The 24599-nt window shown below is 44.0% G+C and overlaps 1 protein-coding gene across 21 annotated transcripts in view; it reads left to right on the top strand.

The window, feature by feature from the left end:
• Window positions 1–24599, top strand: part of KREMEN1 (kringle containing transmembrane protein 1) — a 150653-nt gene that overhangs the window by 9685 nt on the left and 116369 nt on the right. For 16 of the 21 annotated variants that reach the window (XM_073312965.2, XM_073312959.2, XM_073312963.2 and 13 more), the window contains exons 3-10: window positions 463–667; window positions 2264–2415; window positions 3468–3635; window positions 3883–4057; window positions 10280–10481; window positions 14429–14514; window positions 16104–16372; window positions 18343–18486. In XM_073312965.2, the coding sequence (XP_073169066.2) occupies window positions 463–667; window positions 2264–2415; window positions 3468–3635; window positions 3883–4057; window positions 10280–10481; window positions 14429–14514; window positions 16104–16372; window positions 18343–18486 (1401 nt within the window). Of the gene's footprint in view, window positions 1–462; window positions 668–2263; window positions 2416–2451; window positions 3318–3467; window positions 3636–3882; window positions 4058–10279; window positions 10482–14428; window positions 14515–16103; window positions 16373–18342; window positions 18487–24599 lie in introns of those variants that run through there. The other 5 variants (XM_073312960.2, XM_073312968.2, XM_073312966.2 and 2 more) reach the window with 5 other exon arrangements.

Raw genomic sequence — 24599 nt, 5'->3', positions numbered from 1 at the left:
ATACAATTTTGGAAACCCGATGTGGCCCTCAGGCCAAAAAGTTTGCCCACCCCTGACCTAGAGCTATGCTAGCTGCCTACAGCCCCCAAGAGACTGTTCTGGAAATTGGTAATCACAGAGCTGTAAGGATGCCAGCCACACCCAGTTTTCCCCAGCCACTCCCCTTGTGCTAGGTGGGAGACAGGATGAGGTTTGGTGTAGAAATTCTATGCCACCAGGGGATTCTTCCAGGCAAGAGGAAACTACTAGTTGCCGATTATACTAGGTTTAAGGCTACTTCGTGCTCAGGATAAAGCAGACTTACTTCACTAGAGTATCAGGTCCTAAATCTAAATTATCTGCTAGTGTTCCTTTAGGTAAGGAACCTACTTGTTGGTTTTTCCAGGCTTTATTGTTTCTTATAGAGGGTCTGAAGCTGTGCAAGGTAATTCCAGTTTGTTTTGTGTTTTGTTTTTTTAATAGGAGCCCAAGATTCTTGTTCACATCGATGTGGGGAGGAACTAGTTAACTGCTCGTGCCAGAGGGCCTGCAAGTCCCTGGGGATTTGCTGTTCTGATTACAGTGAATTCTGTCTGCAGATCTCTCCATCCTCGGGCTCCCTTATGGGAGGCAAGGACTTTGAGATTTTAAATGTGACTTTTAATGCCTCCTCTGCTGTGAGCTGCAGGTGAGCTGTGTGATTTTAGTTGTGCTGCTGCATGGGGGTGCACACATCTGAGGTCAGTGAGTGTTTCCAGGAGTGGGTAAGTGGAGTAGAACAGGACTCCTATAGACAAGAGTGCAAATTTATTCCTGTTCCCTAAAACTGCCAGTATCCTCCTGATCTCTTGTCAGTTCATAGGCGTGTCCATCCAAGAACTGGTCTGTTCTCTAAGAGTTCAGGAATACTCCAGAATTGTATGTTCTCATAAGAAAACTGAATTTTGTGGGATTACTTTATTATAAAATCATGGGCCTTTTATTTATTCCTTGTATATATAGAAACAGCCAGTTTTGTGAATGGGAGTTCTGTCAGAGATTTTTATTTTGTATCTGGAAACATTCTAAGTGCATCTGTTATGTATAAATAAATAAGAATTTTCCAGTGCAAGAATAGAACAAATGGGAAATGACCAAAAGTCCAGTTAGTACATCTTGCTGTGGGATGTGAGATGGGAGGTAGAATCCTTTTTCTTAGGGCCAGTGAAGATTCTGCAGATGACATAGGCAATATACTGATTATTCAGAGGAAGAGGATGCTATTAGCCCTACTTCATCTCATTTTGCATTGATGGTGGCTCTAGTATAGATTGTAAATCATCGGTAGCTGGATAGTAGCAGGAGATGGCCGGTGCTAGCTGAGCCCCTTCCACCCTTGGGACTTCAGGGAATATAGGCCCAGGTGTAACCTTTCCTTTCTCAGAAGCACCAAAAGTGGATCATTTACAGCCTTAGGAATCGTGATGATGTCAGCAATTCTGGAACCACTACACTGCGGGAGATGTGTGTTTGTGGGGAGGACAGAATAGCACACCTGCCAATGTTTTCAGGAAAAAAAAAAAACAGGAGATTTTATTTTGTATGAATTCACAAAATTTTGTAAATGTCTGCATACATTGAATTAGGTGGTGTTTAGACTGGGAATTTGCCCTATGGTGGCCAGTACAGTATAGCTATACTGGTATGAATTCTAGTGTAGACAGGCAAAGCCATTGTTTGTACCAGTGGAATGTGACCAGAACAAACAGCAGCTTTGCCATTCTACAGTAGTGGTTGCACCAGTGTAGCTAACTCTATACCCATCATCTGTGGGAGCTAAACACATGGTTTATACTTTAGGGGTGAGGGGAGATGAACTAATAATTTTGAGTAGAATAATAAATACTAAGTGGTGAGCCCAGGGTCACTCTGTATATAACGGAGGCTTGGAATAATGTTAAGGGAGCTCTAAGGGGTATAGAGTTAGCCAAGGAATTTGTTTAAATGATCAAAAATAAAGTTTATATGATTAAGAAACATCAAGTTGTGCCATTCTTAACCATTGTAACCATGCAATCTTATTGTCACTCTCATCCTTCTCCCCATGCTCCCTATTGTTTGTTAGTCACTTGTCATGTTTGCGTTGGTGGCCATCATGATAAAGTATGAGGGTAAAACTGCTAAATGGGAAAGACGGGGAACTTACAGTGGACTATTGGGTATCTGTTTGCTTAATGAAACACAAAAAAGACACAGAGTATCTTCCTTCAATAGCCACGCTAGACTATATTCTCCATATTAACAGGTTCAAGCAGGAAATTGAAACCAGTGGCTATGTTTCTGAAGATGGAAGAGCCCACTGCATCTCCCCTTTGCTGTATGAAAGTGGCCTCATCCCCTTTGAGATTTCCAGGGATGGTGGGCTCACATTTCCTCACTCTGCAACTTGGTTATCAGGTTATCAGTCTATCTGTTGTTTGCATGTCCTTTCACATAGTCACCAGATCATATGTTGGGGGGAGGAGGGATAGCTCAGTGGTTTGAGCATTGGCCTGCTAAACCCAGGGATGTGAGTTCAATCCTTGAGGGGGCCATTTAGGGATCTGGAGCAAAAATTGGGGATTGGTCCTGCTTCAAGCAGGGGGTTGGACTAGATGACCTCCTGAGGTCCCTTCCAACCCTAACCTTCTATGAATATCCTCACCTCGGATAACCCTTCTCCTCTGGCCATTTCTGTTCTTCCTGTGTGGGCTGTGATATTAGCTGGCCTCAGAAAAGTTGCTTTCACCACTCCTTGTACCTTATATTTTGAGAAAAGAGGCTTTCCGTACTTTCATAAATTGCTGAGGCTGTTCCACAATTTCATGTTGCTGATATCAGATATTCTGGGCTAAAAGCATAGCTTAGCCAAAGGTTGTTCCCTTTTGGCTTTCATGGGAGAGTTGCTACCTATGTAGCACAATGGTCTTCATTTGTGTTGGTCTGGTAATGCGTAGGGCAGGGGGTAGGCAACCTATGGCACGTGCCAAAGGAGGCATGCAATCTGATTTTCAGTGGCACTTTCACTGCCCGGGTCCTGGCCACCGGTCTGGGGGGCTCTGCATTTTAATTTAATTTTAAATGAAGCTTCTTAAACATTTTAAAACCTTATTTACTTTACAGACAACAATAGTTTAGTTATATTTTAAAGACTTATAGAAAGAGACCTAAAAACATTAGCATGCATTACTGGCACGCGAAACCTTAAATTAGAGTGAATAAATGAAGACTCGGCACACCACTTCTGAAAGGTTGCTGATCCCTGGTGTAGGGCATGCATCTGAGACAAACTTAGCAAGCCCTGGCATGCTGACCAAGGTGTAAGTGGCTCTTTTTATATAGTTACTCTATTTAGAAAGATTCATACTAGAAATATTGCAAACCCCTTAATTACAATAAAACCACTTTTCCAGTGTTATAGAAAGCAAATGAGCAGTTAACACATGAGCATCTTCTGTTCCATAATGCAGTACATCACAGCAAAGTGTCAGCTGCAGAAAAAAGCACACTAGTGAATGCCACAAAGTGGCAGTACTATGGCACACCCAACACAGGAGGAAATTTGACTGTCACATGGATGCACCAGACATTTCCAGCTAGACATGTCAATATAGAAGTCTGGGGATACCAAGAAACAGGTAAATCAGGAATCTGTATATGTGTGTAGGGAGGGGCATTATCTTACTCATAGTTTATACAGTGCCTAGCACAATGTGGTCCTGATCTTGATTAGAGCTTGCAAATGCTACCGTAATATAAATAATTTATAATAATATTGATGACTGTTATTCTGCATTTAAACACACGTGAAAGAGTGTAATTGCCATTGTGTGGTCAAGAGCTCTTTATCACCTTGCAAAAGGGTTTTCTACCTTCCTTCAATAGGTGAGAGTTACTCAGAGAATTGGATGGCTGAATGGAAATATCTTTACACCCTGGGAAAGGAAGAACCCAATAGTGGAACATTTACTTTCATTCCTGTACCTGCTAAAGCAGATTATAATACCTGGGACATTGGAGCTTTGAGAATCAGTCCAAGCAACTATTCTGATGGGCAGAGGCAAGTAACTGATAGATAACACAGAGGCATTTGTTTATAGTGGAAGCATCAGTCCTGGCTCCGTACCTAAGGTTGACTTTTCTTTTGCAGTTAAAGTAGGGATTCATTGTTTTTGTTTTGTATTAAAAAAAATCCAGCATATCCTTCTCCAAATTACATTACTTACTCTTTGGGCATGGAGTGTATTTTCAGAGAACTTACAAGTAAGTAAATTACTTGGTTTTGAATGAAAATAAATTACAAACTTAGTCCTGAAGAAACTTATTATCTACGTAAAGTCTTTTTTTGGTCACAAATGATATTAACAATGGAATAATACCAACACTGCAGACTTTTCATATAGGTTAAAATTAATTGGAATCTTGTGCAGAGGCTATTTATGAAGAAATTAGGTTGTAGTTAAATCAGTTGTATCTAATTGTTATGATTATATAGGCTACAGACAAGCTTGGGTAACTTCATTGAGACCATTGTGACACCAGCGGTAACTGATTATCACCCATCCTTTATGGCTAATTTGCATGCAGCACTGCTCTTGCTTATAATGAGTTAGCAGCATGAGGGAGACAAGACATATGTTGGGATCGTTTCCCACTGAGGGCACTATTGCATGATTGTATGCTTATTTGTAAGGCAATGTCAAGAACTCTGCTTTCAGGAAGTGCTTGATAAAAGGGGACCATATATGTGAATGTTGCACTGACTATCTTGGCTCTCTCATAAGAGCATAAGTTTTCCATCATGTTTTCCAGCATGGCCTGCATGTTATACATCGATTAGAGCATGTTTTCCAATATGCATTACTTTAATTTATCAGCATTGAATTTCATTTGCCATTTTGTAGCCCAGTCACCCAGTTTTGTGAGATCCCTTTGTAACTTTTTGCAGTCTGCTTTGCACTTAACTATCTTGAGTAATTTTGCATCATCTGCAAATTTTGCCACCTCAGTGCTTAGCCATTTTTCCAGATCATTTATGAATATGTTGAACAGCACTGATCCCAGTACAGATCCCTGCGGGACACCACTATTTACCTCTCTCCATTCTGAAAACTGGCCATTTATTCCTACCCTCTCGTCTTATGCTTGAACACCAAATAATGGATCAGGAGTTCTCATTGGTAGATGATTTGGCCTCAACTGTCACAACTCTTTTGAAGGTTCTTTGGCCCCATTCTAGCTTGGGCATCAGTGCTTGAAAAGCTTCCCATGGCACTGTTGCCTGGGCTTCACTGTGTACTAAGCTGTGACCCTGCTAGGAGGAACTGAGAAACAAGTGTTGGAGGAGTCCTTAAAGCACAGAGACACTAGGATTCATGCACTGGGCTCTCCCTGCCTCCTTCGCATAGTGGTAGACTCACTAATACAACCCTCTAGCTCAACTGCAGATTGAGGAACAGATTAACCTGTACGCTTCAGCTGCTTTGCCTTGCTCTGGCAATGAAAGCAGCTATTAATTCTGTTTAACTGGCTGGTTTGCTCTGGTCACATTGCCCTACCTTGCTGTGCCAGTGATTTTTCCCTTAAGTTACTTTTTTTAAAATGATTTAACATTAATACTACATATCTTAAAATCATTGATGATATCACGCAGTAAAATCCTCTGTGGGTTTCTTATGGGTTTGTTTAATGTTCATGTATGACATTTTAAATATTTTTTTAAAATAAGAAAATCGCTAGACAAAAAACATTAAAATAGTTATGGTTGAGATTACGTATCTATAATTTAAGAGTAAAAACTGTACAGTCATGGTGTAATTGTCCCAAAACTAGGCATTACATACTTAGGAAATCCAGAGCTAATGTTACACTTACAAGCAATCCAAACATTTAAAGGTGGTAAATGCATGTTTAGGCACCCAAGGAACTTTAACTCTGTCTTGTAGTGATAATATGACATGAAAACAAACAAATAAAAAAACTAACATATATTTAAAAATCAGTTTAATCTGAGACTGTGATGATTTGGGCAGTATATATACACTTCTTGAATTGTGTGAGAGTTTATTAATTCTCAGTATGTATTTCTGTCAAGCTGCAAACTCAATTTTGAATGCGCAACTTCTTTGCCTTCTCTGTTGTCCTCTTACCTCCATGTTGTGCTGGAACTCCAAAGGGCAGTGGTACAGGAGTAACATTACTGGGTCATTAAATCTAGATCCGGGGTGGGCAAACTTTTTTTTTCGGGGTGCGAAACTGTATGAAGGGCTGGGTAGGGAAGTCTGTGCCCCCCAAATAGCCTGGCCCCTGCCCCCATTCACCCTCTCCCACTTCCCGGCCCCTGACTGCTCCCTCCTGGGACCCCCCACCCCAAACCCCCCCCTGCTTCCTGTACCTTGACTGCCCTGACCTATCCACACCCCCGCCCCCTGACAGGCCCCCCGGGACTCCCACGCCCTATCCAACCCGACCTTTTCCCCGAACACATACTGCCCCAAAACCTCTGCCCCATCCAACTGCTCCCTGTCCCCTGTCTGCCCCCTGGGACGCCCCTGCCCCTAACCACCCCCCCTGTGCCCTGACTGCCTCCCGGGACCTGCTACCCAACCCACCCACCGCCATGCGTGCTGCCGCCCCAGGCCACTCAGAGCAGCAGGAGCTTGCAGCCCTGCTGCCCACGCAGCAGCGTGGCTGCGGGGGAGGGGGAACAGCTGGGGAGGGGCCAGGGGCGAGCCTCCCAGGCCAGGAGCTCAGGGGCCGGGCAGGACGGTCTCCCGGGCTGTAGTTTGCCCACCTCTGATCTATATGGTTCTCTATTCAAAGTGAAGCACTGTAGACCATAGACTGGCTCCTAACCAAGAGAATAGGGTATCAGAGGTTGTCTGGCAATAGTTACCTGGCAGGGGTCTGATCACATGGTGCGGCTGATCAGGGAGTGACCTGACAACAGAGTTCGGAGATTACAAAAGAGAGGGGCTTGGAGCTATGAGAGGGAGAAGAATCCAGAGATCCTATGTTCTGGATGAAAGGCTACTCCTGGGGAAATTCTGTGCCACTGTGTGCGTGCATAATTAATGAGTCACGCATATTTTTAATTTTTTGCACAAAAAAGCTTCTGCTGAAAAGTTGCTATGGCAATAGAACATAGCAGCAGCTCACAGCCAGCTAGGGAAGAGAGAGAGTGTGCCTTCTTCACAGCGCCTGTCATAGAATCATAGAATATCAGGGTTGGAAGGGACCCCAGAAGGTCATCTAGTCCAACCCCCTGCTCAAAGCAGGACCAATTCCCAGTTAAATCATCCCAGCCAGGGCTTTGTCAAGCCTGACCTTAAAAACCTCTAAGGAAGGAGATTCTACCACCTCCCTAGGTAACGCATTCCAGTGTTTCACCACCCTCTTAGTGAAAAAGTTTTTCCTAATATCCAATCTAAACCTCCCCCACTGCAACTTGAGACCATTACTCCTCGTTCTGTCATCTGCTACCATTGAGAACAGTCTAGAGCCATCCTCTTTGGAACCCCCTTTCAGGTAGTTGAAAGCAGCTATCAAATCCCCCCTCATTCTTCTCTTCTGCAGGCTAAACAATCCCAGCTCCCTCAGCCTCTCCTCATAACTCATGTGTTCCAGTCCCCTAATCATTTTTGTTGCCCTTCGCTGGACTCTCTCCAATTTATCCACATCCTTCTTGAAGTGTGGGGCCCAAAACTGGACACAGTACTCCAGATGAGGCCTCACCAATGTCGAATAGAGGGGAACGATCATGTCCCTTGATCTGCTCGCTATGCCCCTACTTATACATCCCAAAATGCCATTGGCCTTCTTGGCAACAAGGGCACACTGCTGACTCATATCCAGCTTCTCGTCCACTGTCACCCCTAGGTCCTTTTCTGCAGAACTGCTGCCTAGCCATTCGGTCCCTAGTCTGTAGCTGTGCATTGGGTTCTTCCGTCCTAAGTGCAGGACCCTGCACTTATCCTTATTGAACCTCATCAGATTCCTTTTGGCCCAATCTTCCAATTGGTCTAGGTCCTTCTGTATCCTATCCCTCCCCTCCAGCGTATCTACCACTCCTCCCAGTTTAGCATCATCCGCAAATTTGCTGAGAGTGCAATCCACACCATCCTCCAGATCATTTATGAAGATATTGAATAAAACCGGCCCCAGGACCGACCCTTGGGGCACTCCACTTGATACCGGCTGCCAACTAGACATGGAGCCATTGATCACTACCCGTTGAGCCCGACAATTTAGCCAGCTTTCTACCCACCTTATAGTGCATTCATCCAGCCCATACTTCCTTAACTTGCTGACAAGAATACTATGGGAGACCGTGTCAAAAGCTTTGGTAAAGTCAAGAAACAATACATCCACTGCTTTCCCTTCATCCACAGAACCAGTAATCTCATCATAAAAGGCGATTAGATTAGTCAGGCATGACCTTCCCTTGGTGAATCCATGCTGGCTGTTCCTGATCACTTTCCTCTCATGCAAGTGCTTCAGGATTGATTCTTTGAGGACCTGCTCCATGATTTTTCCAGGGACTGAGGTGAGGCTGACTGGCCTGTAGTTCCCAGGATCTTCCTTCTTCCCTTTTTTAAAGATTGGCACTACATTAGCCTGTCGGGCCAGGTCAGGAGACAGGGCCTATGGGGAGACAGACGGACTCATAAGGGCTAGTGCGGGAGGACAGACTGGGGCAGGGGCTGAATGGTACTGTAGGTACAGGACCACATGATGAGGAGGAAGGGGGTGCAGAGCTACAGGGGGAAGGGGAGTGGCTGAGTGGACACACACACACATGGGGACAGGGGGAAGGGGTGGCTGAGTGGGGGCACAGAGAAACATGGAGATGGGGAGGGAGGTGCAGGGCCACACAGGGACAGAGGGGTGGCTCAGTGGGGACACAGAGACACATGGGGATGAGGGAGGGGGTGCAGGGCTAAATGGGGATGGTGGGAGTGGTGTCTGAGTGGGGGTGGAGGGACACATGTGCCTGACTGAATGGGAGATCTCGGCTGGGGTCAGCCAGGGTTTGCATGGGGGAAGCTCCCTATCAGTCCCCACCCCTGACCCCGAAAAAACCTGTTCCATGCTTTTCCCACCCATACCTAACAATCCTCCAAGTTCACACTCAGGCTCCTTCCCAGCAATTATTTCCCTCTTCCTCAGCTCCTCCATTACCTCTGACTCCACCCAGCCTTTGCAGTGCTTCTGGAGGGTGTGGAAAATATGGCTCTGTATTGTAGTTTAAATGAATTATTACTCAGAGTTCTGTATTAATGTGCCTAGTAAGGAATGTATTTGTCAAAAAACATTTTTCTGAATCTTTTTTGTTGTCTGTATTGTTACAGACATACTTGCTGACAGGTATTTTTAAATGAATGACCAAAAATAATTTAAATTGGTGTTTCTATATTGTGTTATTTTGACAAATAAAATATGCAGAATTTGAAAATATTGTGCACAGATTTTTTTATTTTTTTGTTGCAGAATTTCCCTAGGAGTAAAAGTCATATGGAGCAGGGAGGGGAAGGATCCTGGATGGCTTTGGCCTATGCCCAAAGAACTCTCGAGTGATGAGGAAATTGAGGCAGGGAAAATGGATATAGATGTTTATGTTGTTGAGATCTCCATGCTTTGTGTCTTAAGTAAAGAGTAATGGTATTTTAGAATTTTGTGCAAAGTCTGTCTATGTGTCTATTTGCTTTCACTGTTGCATATTGCTGAAGAGTGAAACTGCATACCAGAAGGCACATGCCTTTGTTGGAATTCTGGGGGATGTGCAAGAGCTGCTGGGGAGGCTTGTGGGAGATGGTACTAGTTTCAGAGCCTAGACTATTTGGACAGAAGTGTTCCCACTGCCAAGAGGATTGTCAGATGTCAGGTTTGTACCTGGAGACCATGCCTAGAAGCCCAAAGCCAGGGACAGTGCTTAAATTCTGCCCAGACCCAGCATTCTACAGGCACATGGGATTAATTAAGCGTTTGGATTCCCTCACAGTAATCTGCTGAGTGTTCAATAGGGGGAGGTCAACCAGATCTGTTTCGGGGACCACAAACTCTAAAATGCCTTAATCATAATTGAATGGTTATTGCGTGATGTCACTGTAGGTTTGAGGCAGGAAATCTATAGGTAACAGTGAAGCAACTATTATCAAATGAAAACCTTTAGGTTGTAAAGTTTTCATAATTCTAGTTTTGATGGTATAGTTAGGTAATTTGGCATTCAGTAAATAAGACAAAATAATGCTTCCTCTGTTGGTCTAAATTTTTTCTTTTTTAGCAATGTTCCATCAATCTGGAGCCCAGTGCATGCACTGGCCTGGCACCTTGGGGAAGACTTCAGGAAAGACTCAGCTTCCTGGGCAACAGCCAAGTGCCTGGAATGGGACAGGAGGGAGGAGACCCTTCCTGACTTCCTGGAAGAAATTATCGATTGCCCCTGCACCTTGGCACAAGCCAGAGCTGACACTGGCAGGTTCCATGTAAGTTAGTACTGTCTAATGTGGAGCCAGATGAGCTAATATATTTTATTAGGTAGACCTAGAGGTTTAGGAGCCTTTTATAGAAATATTTTTTTTGCAGTGACATAATAAATTTACCTGCCCAAATTCTGTCTCCCTAGTCTCTTTGCCTAGCCAATCCCAGTTTCCCCCTTCATGCTCTTTGTGCTACGTGGCTCTCTCTCCCCTGCCCTACCACTCTGCACAGGCTCCTAGTCTCCTTTCCAGGGCTCCTAATCCAATCAGTCTCCTCCCCATCCCATTTCTACCCTCACACCAGCTCCTTTTTAGATATCTCTCCTCCCCTCTTCCCCCTGACTGGTTCCTAGTCCCTGTCTCTTTGTCCCGCTAGTCCCAGGCTCCCCTCTCCTTCTAGCCCTTGGTTACTGTCTCCTTGATTAACAAGTCCCAGTGTTCCATCCTCAGATCCAGTCTCACTAGACTCCTTGTCCCAATCTACTCCTTTCCCTCCCATTGGTATGGATTTTGTTCCCTCTGCATTTGAATCAGATAGCTTCCTCCTCCATGCTGCCTGGGTGCCAAGGGTGGGGGGAGGGGCACTGAGAGCATAAGGTCCTTGTTCTCACTGGCCCCACCTCAACCCAGAGCAGCTGGCAGCAGCAATTACGGAGTGAGTCTTTCTGAACCCCTGTAGCCCTATACTGGAGCATGCTCAGTCACCTGTAGAGTTGTTATACACGTAGTTCGGTCACACGCTGGAGATATGAGTGGATTGAGCACTGAGAGCCAAGAGGCTGGAGATTTTAGCTGGTAATATAGAAGTCTCTACTGAGTAGTGTGAACTATTTTATTGCAAAGGCATATAACTTGGCCACATTTGGGCAGCTTTTCATGGGGATAGCAAAAGGTAGATCTCTGACACCAAAGCCTCTCCCTGCCAGATTTCTAGTTTCTCCGCCAAGGGATGTGGGGGCGCTAGAGCATTTAAAAGAAAAGGTCTCTAGCATTTTTGATGAGGGCAAAACAACATATTTCCCCCAGCCTCATTCTCAGAAATGGCTGAACCCAAATTGCTGAAATTATAAAAACAATATCAGCATATGCCAAACACATAGCATGGAAATTTTCATCCCAAACTGTTAGTTTCTCAAAGTTATAAGCAACTGAAAATAGGGTCTTATAATGGGCAGTGTTGGGCAACCAACCATAAGAGGCTCCAACCAGCCCCTCTTACAATAAAAACACAGGTGGCCTGTAAAGGTTTATTTTATGCCCTTTTTTGTTTTATTATGGTTAAAGAAGGCCTGAAAGATTTTGTTTAAAAATATTGTTTCAGTATTGCTAACTCTTGAGATTTTTATCTTGATTGATGGGATTTCAGAGGGTGCTGGTGATCCTCTCATGCAGTTCAGTGCTGCCAGAATCTCTCCCTTCTGCTTGCTGCTCTCACAGGAGGGGGGCAAAGAGCCCAGCAGCTCATCACAACTCTGCACTCTCCTCCCACACCCCTCCTGTAAGTAACAGACAGGATGGCGCCCCTACTACTGCTGCTCCTCCTGCCTTGAGTACCTAGCCTGGGCAGGGACAGAGGAGAATGAAGAGCTCCTGAAGCTGACACCCCAGTCTGGGAAGGTGAAGAGGGGACCCTGCTGCAGACCGCCAAAGCTTGAGGGGCGGGGGGTGAAGAACCCCAGGAGGAGAAGAGGAGAGGCTGTGGTTGCAGAACTGATGGGAGTTGGAGGAGTTGAATTGATTGGAGGGTTGAAGTTATGGAAGCCAGGGCTGGGTTTGGACAGAAGGGATGGTGCAGGGACTGGAGGATAAGATTAGTTGCTGGACACAGGACAGGCAGATTTTGGAGTGAGAGCTCTTGCAGCAGGGAGGCAAAATCACCGTACCCAATAAATTTGGGAGAGTGAGCAACTCTATTTGTTTCACACACACACACTGGTGTTAGATAGGGGGAGTTCAAAACTCAGAAAGACAGACTGAAAAAATACTATCTTGTAAAAAATAAATCTTATGATTCTGGGGTCCAACTCATGGTTTTTGGTCTCTTGAAGTTGGCAGTATTGTTTCAGTTTGGTGAATATCTCAGACTCTACTGTGAACTTTCACACCTAAATTGAAAAGGTGATGTTGAATCTAGTGGGAAAAAAAAAACAATTTCTTTTTAAAAAACCTTCGCATCTCACTTTCTGAACCTTTTGTTCTCTTGTGATACCATAATCTTACTAATTCTTTAGTTGCTTTAGTCTTCCAGAGTATACAAGATCTGAATTACTAATGAAAAACATGCCACACATATACACCTAGTTAACAAAAGGTTTCAGATCTTCTCTGTAAATCATAAAACAACCAAAAAAGGGCACGCCCATTCTTTTTGGTCAGAGCATTCTTTTAAGCACATACAACTGTAAAAATTTAACTGCCTCAAATTATGTCCTTATGGGTGCTCCAATTCCGGTATGCACGTGCCCCATGCACCTTTGATCACAGATTTTTTGGTAGCAGTGCCTGTACAGCCCATGCATGCGCTTCGAACATCCCCGTACCGAGGCTATATAGAACAGCATGGGTGAATCTGCCTCAGTTCCTTCTCAGCTGGGCTGGGCCGTGTCTGGGGCCAGGCCGGAGCTAGGGCCAGGGGGGTTTCCCTGAGCACCTGTGTGGTGCTAAGAAGGGTGCCATGCGGCCGCGCAGTTTACAGCTTAGCTCTCCAACCTTAAATAGGATTTACATATGGCAGGCACCCTCAGTTTCCCAGTTTGATCCCCACCCCTACTAGTGGAAAAATACCAGTAGTCCAAGATGGAGTCCAGTACCAGGTGACATGATCACATGACCCTGCAGTGTCAAAGCAGCGATAAGTCCTCAGGAAGGCTTCCCAGGAAGGTGGGAGATTAGCATCTTCAAAGTCCTCTTAAGAAGAAAAGGAGTACTTGTCCTTATTGACATAGTCAATAATCCTAACTTTAGATACATAAATGATACATCCATAGAAATAGGATAATCATATTAAGTAAATCATAGTCTTTCCAATGATATCTCACATGACCCATCTTGCATAAACTACATCTTAGTTATGCCAAAATCAAATTACAACAATATTTCTATGAAGAATATGGGGCGTAGTGTCACAGTTGATCTTTGGGTGTATTATCTCATTATGAATCTGCCAACATCCAGCCTCCTTCTAGAGTGTTAGCCCAGTCTGCAAGGTCTCAGTCTATCTCTCTGGCAATATTCAAGGATTTCCAAATGATGAAATTTGCAGAGCTGCAACCTGGACTTCAACACACATTTTCTCCAAAGTATGGTTTGGTTCTTTGAAATGTGTCCCTTGGGTGCTCCACTACCCACACTTCTCTGCTTTGGAGTTTCCTCTCATGAAATTTTGTGATAGAGAAGGAACTTAGGGTGGTTTGCCTGTGTAGCTCCATATATCCTCAGTGCAGGAATGAGGATGTTTGGAGTACAACTGTGCGCCAAATGGGCACCGCTACTGAAAATCTCTGATCAAAGATGCATGCGCACCTGAAGTGGAGCACCCATAGGAAGAGACATCTCAAAGAACTCTAATTAGGAGAATAACTGCTCCTCCTGGCTCTTGCAAATTACTTAATTTGAAATACTGGTTTTGAAATAATGCTATGCTTGAGTGTGTGCAGACACCAATATATGAAATTGTGACTGAGTAAAGTGTCATCTTTTGGAAGGAGGGGGGTGGTTGAAAACTTGTAACATACTCTTTCACATTTTTCACATTTATCCTAGATGTTTGAAGCTTTAGGAGAAATTTCTCCTCTTAGCCTAAACTGATCACACAAAAATCATGTTAATGGCTTGTTCTAATGAAAAGTTAGCCTTAACTATGGAGTTGTGACCAGCACATCCCAAAGAGACATAGACAAAACAAAAAGGACACAACAGGAATTCCAGCAAGTATGAACATTTGTCTCTTTCAGACTGATTATGGGTGTGACATTGAAAAAGGGAGTGTGTGCACTTACCATCCTGGAGCTGTGCACTGTGTAAGGGCCATTCAGGCCAGGTAAATACCTGCTTTTTTATTAAGCATCCAAAGGAGCATTATCAGACAGTTTATGTCCCCAAATTTGACTTGCCTTTAATTTGTTATAATTCATTGTGAAAATTCTCTGGACTCTAAGTGTACATCTACACAATGAGTGGCAGCAAGTCTCAGAGCCGGGTCAACAGACTCGGGCTTGCACTACAGCACTAAAAACTTCTCCCCAGCCCAACCCTGAATGTCTGTCTGCATGTCTATTTTTAGTGCATAGCATGAGCCTGAGTTTGTTGACCCAGGCTCTGAAACTCACTGCCACTTGCTGTGTAGAGGTACACTAGGGGGTATGTTCTTTCCTTAAACAGGGATCTTTTGCCTCTCAGGTAAATGCCCTAAGCAGTGAACTGTGGAGTTATTCTCACTATTTCTGGCCCAATTAATATTTAATTAGTTAAGTGGAATAGCTTCAACAAGAGAGTCAGAGGGACCTACATACTCCAGTGGTTAGGGCAATCACCTGATAGATGGGAGATGCCTTCTCATCCTTTCTCACGCAGAGGGGTGGAATTGAACGGAAGTCTCCCACATCCTGGGTGAGTCCCCTTACTAGTGGGCCGCTATTTTGTGTGGGATCAGGTATGCTCAGAATAAGTTTACCAGATCAGGTCCCGCAAGCAAGAATAGCACTCCCCTGCTCATCATCTCTATTTGGTTTGAAGATTGTCCTGGGTCTTCGGCATGAGATAGGCATCTGGACACCTGCCTGAGACAGGAGTGTGCATACCCAGAGGAAGAAATCTAGCCACCTAGGGGACTTTTACGGCAGAAATTTAGGTGCCAAATGAGTTTAGGCAGCTGCTGAGCAGGGGTTTTGTGGATCACAATAGAACCTAAATCTGAGCTGTAGGTGTATAAATCCTGTTGCAGATTTAAGCCCCAGTGTTTCCTTAGTTGCAGTCTCTGTCCTTCGAATCTTATTTATATTCCAGTTGTATGCAGTATTTTGATTTGTTCAGTCTTAGGTGATAGCACAACCATAGGGGGACTATACAGGTTGTCAGGACCTGAACTCTTTAGCATGCAATAGCCTCTTTCTCTATCTCCCCTCGCTCCCCAACCCCAATTCACTTGTTGTCTATGCTGCTGAGATAGGCCTTTTTTATACCAGAAAATGGCACAAGTTTAACTACATTTATTTTAAACTCAATATAGTTAAACTAGTGTGAATCCCTAAAGTAGACCTAATTAAATCAATTTAAATTTTGCTTTTATCAGTTTAATTTAATTCAGTAATTTACGGTATGTGGCCATTTAACTAGTTCAATTATAAATCAATTTTAGTTGATTAGTGCAACTTCCTAGTACAGACAAGCTCTTGGATGTAAAAATCCTTTCTTGTCTTATCCCAAATTAGTGACTCCATACTTTATCCTAACCTAAACTAACTTTCAGGGATGGAAAAATCTTAACTGGGCCCATCTAATCACCATAGACATTACAGAATGTCTTGTAATGTCAATAAACAAAAAAACACTTGAGCTCCAAACTCATAAATATTTGTACTTCAAAGCTGAAATGGTGAATCTTTCTTCTCAATGCATTTCTCCAACCAGCCCCCAGTATGCATCGGGACAGCAGTGCTGCTATGACTCCACAGGTACCCAGATCCTCACACGAGACTCCATAGGGGGAAGTACACCTGATCGAGGCCATGACTGGGGTTCTCCACCTTTCAAAAAGCCTCCTAGGGTTCCTGGTTTTTCTCATTGGCTTTATGATGTCATCAGCTTTTATTACTGCTGTCTGTGGTCTGATAACTGTCAGTTCTACCTGAAGCACCGTCCCTCCAGTGACTGCAGGACTTACAAACCTCCTCGGGTTGGTAAGGGCTTCAGAGTTCCACTGAATAGTAAAGATGTTTTTTTGTTTGGATGCATAAAAGATATAGTCTCAGAATTCAGAGTAACAGCCGTGTTAGTCTGTATTCACAAAAAGAAAAGGAGTACTTGTGGCACCTTAGAGACTAACCAATTTATTTGAGCATAAGCTTTCGTGAGCTACAGCTCACTTCATCAGATGTGTCCGATGAAGTGAGCTGTAGCTCACAAACGCTTATGCTCAAATAAATTGGTTAGTCTCTAAGGTGCCACAAGTACTCCTTTTCTTTTTGCGTATATTCTCAGAAGTTATGTCATGGATGGGAGTCCAATGTGCCAGTCTAAATTTGCCAACAACTGTCATGGTAAACAGTTTGGAAGAACTGTCGAGGGCAAGGATTGTACTTGCTCTACTCTGCCGCTCTAGGATCCTGAACTCTCAATTTCCTCAGTAGCTCTTAGGAGCCTGGCTCATCATAAGGTTAAATTTATCTGAGGACTAGCTAATTCCCAAGGCTTTTAGCCATCAGTGGATGCTATGCCAGAAAGAACAGAGGGGCTGTTGCTTATGACAATTCATGACAATAGCTAGACAGTTGGTATGCTGAGACTGCTACTATTTATACCAATAATAATCATCTCACTGTAATGTAGTCCTCCCTCCTCTCTTTCTCGCTCAGTTGTTTGTCTCCATCTCTTCCCTTCTGCCACATGCTAACCCGGCTACTGTCTTTTTATTACACCTGTGCAGTGACCAGCCCAATGGGGCTCTGATTCCTGGTTGGGGCTTCTATGCAACCACAATGAGTATGATATCGTTGTCAATATGAATATAATTAATAACACTGTTAAAAATAAAAATAAAATTAGGAGGAATGGCTGGCATACCACTGGTGGTCCCACCCTTATTCCACCAACCTGCCCTGCTCTCCCCTGCACTGCGAAATCCTGCCTTCTCCCTAATACACAGAAACAAGAGGGAGTTGGGATTGTTTTAGGGCAGGGAGAAACTACCAGAGACCAGTGCATAACTGGAGAAGATTCACAGGTGACCCAGCTAAGAAGATGACATGGGGGAGCTGGTAATTCCAGGATTCCTGACTCTCCTACTACAGTCAACATTCCCACTAGTGCCAGTTCTCCCTAGCCTTCTGTCTCTCCCTTCATTTCCTACTGTTGGCAGCTCCCCTCTGTCTCCAAATTCTCCCATGTTTCTTGGCTCATCTGGCTCTCCCAGGACTACCGGCTGTCCTGGGGCTGTTGGTGTTACTGGCTGACTTGGGTCTCCCAGTGCTGCAAGCTCTACAGGTCAAATCTGTTTCACACAATCTCTTAGAGGTTGTTCTCTGAATGTGGAGTATAATTCGGATATTTTCTCAGTACATACCAAAGCCTTGTCTAACTGGCATATTTTCTGAACTCTCCCACTGTTGCTCTAGCACTGGTTCAGCAGCACCAATAGTGTTGCAGCACTAGCATAGATGTGCCACCAACATGTTTACTATTGTGTCATTGAGACATAATCTGGTCAGATCTAAATTGCACATCGGTAAAAATGCATGTGCCTAGTCTCTGCTTGAAGTGACACAACTGGAGTGGCACCAGGGGTGATAGAATGAGTGATTTCCTAAGGAGTATGTTATGTCTTTATCAGACAGAGCCATACTAACAATGGTCAGGAGGTGCATGGTCAGAGTATCAGCGAATGGAAGCAGTGATGTGTCAAAAAATAGTTCTTGCTAGTCCTACAGTGCTGTCTGAGTTCTGGGCCTTGGCCCTACGCCATGCATTTACTCCCTTCTGGTGCTACCAGTGGCATTGGGAAACACTCCCTCTGTACTCCTTTCATATTTTCTTCTCTCTGTATGAATGCTGTCCCCTGGAAGCCTCACAAAAATTATCTAGTGAGCCATGGAGCACATAATTGTTGTGTTTTTTTTGGTTTTTATTATTTAAACGTATGTGTGTAAAACAGCTTCTGCTTTTGGGGATCCTCACTTCCTCACATTCGATGGAGCTAACATCACATTCAAAGGACAAGGTGAATACACACTGCTGGAGTCCAATCTGACAACCTTAAGAGTACAAGGAAGGACACAACCTGCCAGACCTCTCAATAGTAAGTTGGGGAAAGAACAAGCAACAAAGACAAATCATCTTTTGGGTTTGATCGTTTGGTTTAGTTTTATCTTTGTTTGAAAGCCAGAACTCTTTCTATCCTCCCTCTTTCCCTTAACTCACTCCCATCTTACTCCCTTTCCATCATTCACTTTTCCCCCCCCAAATCAAACTCAAGTGCTCCCTGCAAAACCTAAAACTATTTTGATAATCTAAATACAAGTATGTACATTTAAAAACATGTTCCATTTTGTTTGGAACTAAAGAAATGTGGCTGATCATTTCTGAGCACTTTGCTTGAATATTGTATCTCTTCCACTCTTGTTGGCCAGTTTGTCTTCTTAGATTGCTTATTCTGGTGAGGGGCGGGGGGGGGCACTATTTTTATGTAAGTCTGTAGAGCACTTAGAACATTCTGGGTGCTGTTGTAGTAGATTCTGATTGCTTAGACCTGGCTCACCCCCCAACCTTGTCAACCATTTATGTTTCTGAATAACTAATTTTCCATTTCTGCCATGACATCCATGACATTATCCTGTGTTGTTGTATGCTTCACTCACAAAACTGGGTACATATAAGGGATGGGAATTACTATTCTTGTTGTTATCCCCTGGAGTTTGAGATTGCAGGAGTGAAAACAGGAAGGCCAAATCACACTTGGAGTTGCTGCTAACAAGAGATGTTAAGAGTAACAAGAAGGGTTTCTTCAGGTATGTTGGCAACAAGAAGAAAGCCAAGGAGAGTGTGGGCTTCTTACTGAATGAGGAAGGCAACCTAGTGACAGAGGATATGGAAAAAGTTAATATACTCAATGCTTTTTTTCATAGAATCATAGAATATCAGGATTGGAAGGGACCTCAGGAGGTCATCTAGTCCACCCCCTGCTCAAAGTAGAACCAATCCCCAACTAAATCATCCCAGCCAGGGCTTTGTCAAGCCTGACCTTAAAAACTTCAAAGGAAGGAGATTCCACCATCTCCCTCGGTAATGCATTCCAGTGCTTCACCACCCTCCTAGTGAAAAAGTTTTTCCTAATATCCAGCCTAAACCTCCCCCAGTGCAACTTGAGACCATTGCTCCTTGTTCTGTCACTTTTTGCCTCTGTCTTCACGAACAAAGTCAGCTCCCAGACTCCTGCACTGGGCAGCACAGCATGGGGAGGAGGTGACCAGCCCTCTGTGGAGAAGGAAGTGGTTCAGGACTATTTAGAAAAGCTGGACGAGCACAAGTGTATGGGACTGGATGCACTGCATCTGAGGGTGCTAAAGGAGTTGGCAGATGGGATGGTAGAGCCATTGGCCATTATCTTTGAAAACTCATGGCGATCAGGGCACGTCCTAGAAGACTGGAAAAAGGCTAATATAGTGACCATCTTTAAAAAGGGAAGGAGGAGGATCCGGGGAACTACAGGCCAGTCAGCCTCACCTCAGTCCCTGGAAAAATCATGGAGCAGGTCCTCAGGGAATCAATTCTGAAGCACTTAGAGGAGAGGAAAGTGATCAGGAACAGTCAGCATGGATTCACTAAGGGCAAGTCATGCCTGACTAATCTAATTACCTTCTATGACGAGATAACTGGCTCTGTGGATGAGGGGAAAGCAGTGGACATGTCATTCCTTGACTTTAGCAAAGCTTTTGATACGGTCTCCCACAGTATTCTTGCCAGCAAGTTAAAGTAGTATGGGCTGGATGAATGGACTATAAGGTGGATAGAAAGCTGGCTAGATCATCGGGCTCAACGGGTAGAGATCAATGGCTCCATGTCTAGTTGGCAGCCGGTATCAAATGGAGTGCCCCAAAGGTTGGCCCTGGGGCCAGTTTTGTTCAATATCTTCATTAATGATCTGGAGGATGGTGTGGATTGCACCCTCAACAAGTTTGCAGATGACACTAAACTGAGAGGAGTGGTAGATACGCTGGAGGGTAGGGATAGGATACAGAGGGACCTAGACAAATTAGAGGATTGGGCCAAAAGAAATTGGATGAGGTTCAACAAGGGGAGGGATAGCTCAGTGGTTTGAGCATTGGCCTGCTAAACCCAGGGTTGTGAGTTCAATCCTTGAGGGGGCCAGTTAGGGATCTGGGGCAAAAATTGGGGATTCGTTCTGCTTTGAGCAGGGGGTTGGACTAGATGACCTCCTGAGGTCCCTTCCAGCCCTGATATTCTATGATTCTAAGGGCAAGTGCAGAGTCCTGTACTTAGGATGGAAGAATCCCATGCACAGCCAGTGTTTTCCCCAGGAATTGAACCTGGGGGCAGGTGTTCAAATTTACAGGGCGGGGAGTCAGGGCCAATGAGGGCTGAGACTATGAGGATGAAGGTGGGCTGTATGGCACCATAGTAAAAACTGAAAAATGTTTCATGACCATTTTATTAGATTTTAAAATCATCACACAAATTAAAGTTGGCTACTCAAGCCTTCTATGAAGTACTACATCTACATCCTTCTTGTTTTTTTGTTATAATTTTGTAGAACTCTGTTAATGAACTTCTTGAATGCAATGCATTCTTTGGTGGCTTCTCGTGTGTCCAGTACTTCCATTCCTTCAATTGATATGCTCATTAGTTCATTCACATGATCAGGCAGAAGGCAACGTCTTTCAAAACACAAAATTCTATTCAATAATGAAAAAGAACGCTCAACTGTAGCTGTTGTGACTGGGAGTAGCAAGAGATGAATTCCTACTTCTTTCAGCCCAGGAAACCTAGCATAAAGATTGGCTTGAGCCACTAGTGATGATAAAAAAGAAGTTGAAGTCAAATCTTCATTCATTCGTCGTATGATATTCCACTCTGTGTTCAAATTCTCTATTCTGTCCTGAGCACATGGCAGCCCCATTGCTGGTAGTCCCTCATTCCCACTCAACTGTCAGTGTTTTATAAGACAGGGATCTGTAAAAGCTACATAGAGGTTGAGTAGAATCTAGAAGTCACTGTTGTAGATTTTTAAAAATCAAGTCTGTGTACTTTTTCAGTTGTCTTAAACACTTCTTGTCCTCTTCACTTAAGGATTCAATATAAATGCCTTCATTAGTCAACTTCTGGACTGAAGTCTTTGCTTCTTCCAGTACTTTTTCAATGGATAGCTCTCTGATTGAACCAAATGTAGCTTCTATTGCTGGACAAAGATCTTCTACTGTTGTAGCAGATGCCTGGATGGCATTGTGTAATGACCCAAGTGGTTTCAACAGTAGACTTACAAGAGAGAGAATGGCAATAGTCTTCTCTGAATGTAGTAGCAGAAGTAATCCACCAGCCTCATACTTAGTTCCATCCCATCTTGGTAGATACTTTCCAGAGCCAGTAATAATGGCTGGAGTAATTTTAAGACAACAGCCAAGGATCGCTCATGAGAAAGCCAGAGGGTTTTCCCAGGTTGGACTAATTTCAACTTCAGTCCCAGTATATCTTCTATATTTTCCAAGATATTCAAGATACTGGACTCTTGCTGAAAAAAGAATATAATGAAGACATTAAATTTATCGCTTTTTTAATGTCTTTTGAACAGTCTGCAGCTCGTACTAGTGCTAGTTGGAGTAGATGGCCTCTGCAGTGTGTATAGGAGAGACTCGGGTTACACTTTTCTCTGAGCAAAGCTTTTGCTCAACCATGTCTTCCAGAGAAGTTTGTAGCTCCATCAAATGCACAAGCAGCCATCTGTTTGGGGTCCATATGATAAGCATTTAACTCTTCTATGATGTGGGTTTTCACAGATGCAGCCAATCTGTCTTCTATAACTTGAACATCTAGAAATGTATCTACTGGCCTACCACTGACATCAAGATAACATACACAATGACTTAATACTTGATGACTATTTGCATTGGTGCATTCATCAGCCATGTATGCAAATTTTTTGAATGTGGTGAGAGAGTTCTTTACTTTTTCAACTGTTGAGTCTTTCACTGTTGCACCACAGGCATCTAGCCAGTCAGTTGAGTTTCTTGCAAAAAGATAGTGAGCATTTGCTGGTCTTGTTCGGAACCAGTGTTCAACTTCAGGATGAACAAGTGACAATGCACTTAACATTGGTCTCCAGTTTGTAGTGTGTGGTATCTCTTGCTTAAATAGAAAGTATGATGCCACAGCCATGTTTGTTCGCATGAACTGTGTTGTCTCCACCATTCTTAACAGCCTCATTAACACTCACTGGTGTTGTCCTTGGTCAGTGGAGACTCAGAGTTCAGAGGTGCTTTCACATGAGTTTATCTCCCAGGTGGGGGCAAGAAGGCACCTTGCTCATTCCTCCGGTTGCTCACTGTTCGCTCTGGCCACTGTTGTTTGTTGTGTCACTGTTCACTCCATCGCTCTGTTGCCAATGGCCCTGCGCCGTCACCTTCTGCTGCCACTGTGACCTCTGTGAGTTGGTCTCTTGAGGTTCCACCCAGCTCTCAGTGATTTTCTTCAAGAAGGATGTGGATAAATTGGAGAGAGTCCAGCGAAGGGCAACAAAAATGATTAGGGGACTGGAACACATGAGTTATGAGGAGAGGCTGAGGGAGCTGGGATTGTTTAGCCTGCAGAAGAGAAGAATGAGGGGGGATTTGATAGCTGCTTTCAACTACCTGAAAGGGGGTTCCAAAGAGGATGGCTCTAGACTGTTCTCAATGGTAGCAGATGACAGAACGAGGAGTAATGGTCTCAAGTTGCAGTGGGGGAGGTTTAGATTGGATATTAGGAAAAACTTTTTCACTAAGAGGGTGGTGAAACACTGGAATGCGTTACCTAGGGAGGTGGTAGAATCTCCTTCCTTAGAGGTTTTTAAGGTCAGGCTTGACAAAGCCCTGGCTGGGATGATTTAACTGGGAATTGGTCCTGCTTTGAGCAGGGGGTTGGACTAGATGACCTTCTGGGGTCCCTTCCAACCCTGATATTCTATGATTCTATGATTCTATGATTTTAGCTGAGCTCTCAGTGGGGGAACCTTGCTGCTAGTGCAGACTGGGCCGTCTCTTCCACAGAAACACAGTCCCACAGCAGGTCTAAGCACTTAGACCTGATTATCAGTGATTTCAGCTGTAGTGATCACTTAACAAAACAAAGACTATCTATGGAGCCTAATCACCTCTGTCTTTAAACAGTGGAGAGGGGCAGATCTAATAGTACTTGTGACTCAGGCAGACCATCAAGCAAAACACCTGTCCTCACCCTCTCTCTCTATTTAGCTGTATGCCCTTTACTCATACAATAAGAATAACAACATTTCATTATACCTCCCCCCACCTGCATTCAAGTGATTTGTAACCCAACCCCAGCCAAAATCTATCACCTGGGCAACACAGCTCTGTTTGCTGGATACCTAGGTAGATTAGGTGTGAATGTAAATACAATCTGGTCCTGAAGCCTTTCCCCACAGCCCCTAGCTCATCACTAGCTGTCAGGGAGAGCTCATTTAGACTCTGCTTATAAATCATAATTTTAAATTATTAGGTTGGCCAACATCATTGAAATGAATGAACTGACATGGTCATAAACACAACAGCTGTGAAAGGAAGCTAGTCTTTGTTCATACTTTTCAAACCTATTATACTTTTTCAGGTACACATATTTTATCATACACTGTATATGCTTTTAAAGTGTGTATTAATGTTTCAATTTCAATTTCAATTCAGATTTCCAAACAATCACTAAATTGGCAACACTGCATGTAACTAGTTCACAAAACTGGGGCTGGGGGTGTTGGAGAAATTCGGGGGGGGGGGGGGGGAAATCCCCGTGCACCACTACAGACTAGGGACTGAATAGCTAGGCAGCAGTTCTGCAGAAAAGGACCTAGGGGTTACAGTGGATGAGAAGCTGGATATGAGTCAACAGTGTGCCCTTGTTGCCAAGAAGGCTAACGGCACTGTGGGCTGTATGAGTAGGGACGTTGCCAGCAGATCGAGGGACGTGATCATTCCCCCCTATTCGACATGGTAAGGCCTCATCTGGAGCACTGTGTCCAGTTTTGGGCCCCACACTACAAGAAGGATGTGGAAAAATTGGAAAGCATCCAGTGGAGGGCAATTAAAATTATTAGGGGGCTGGAGCACGTGACTTATGAGGAAAGGCTGAGGGAACTGGGATTATTTAGTCTGCAGATTTCAGAGTAACAGCCGTGTTAGTCTGTATTCG

This window comes from Lepidochelys kempii, chromosome 15 (genome assembly GCF_965140285.1).
Source record: "Lepidochelys kempii isolate rLepKem1 chromosome 15, rLepKem1.hap1, whole genome shotgun sequence".
NCBI lineage: Eukaryota > Metazoa > Chordata > Testudines > Cheloniidae > Lepidochelys > Lepidochelys kempii.
Note: the sequence above shows the minus strand (reverse complement) of the source record. Positions and strands in the feature narration are given on the sequence as shown.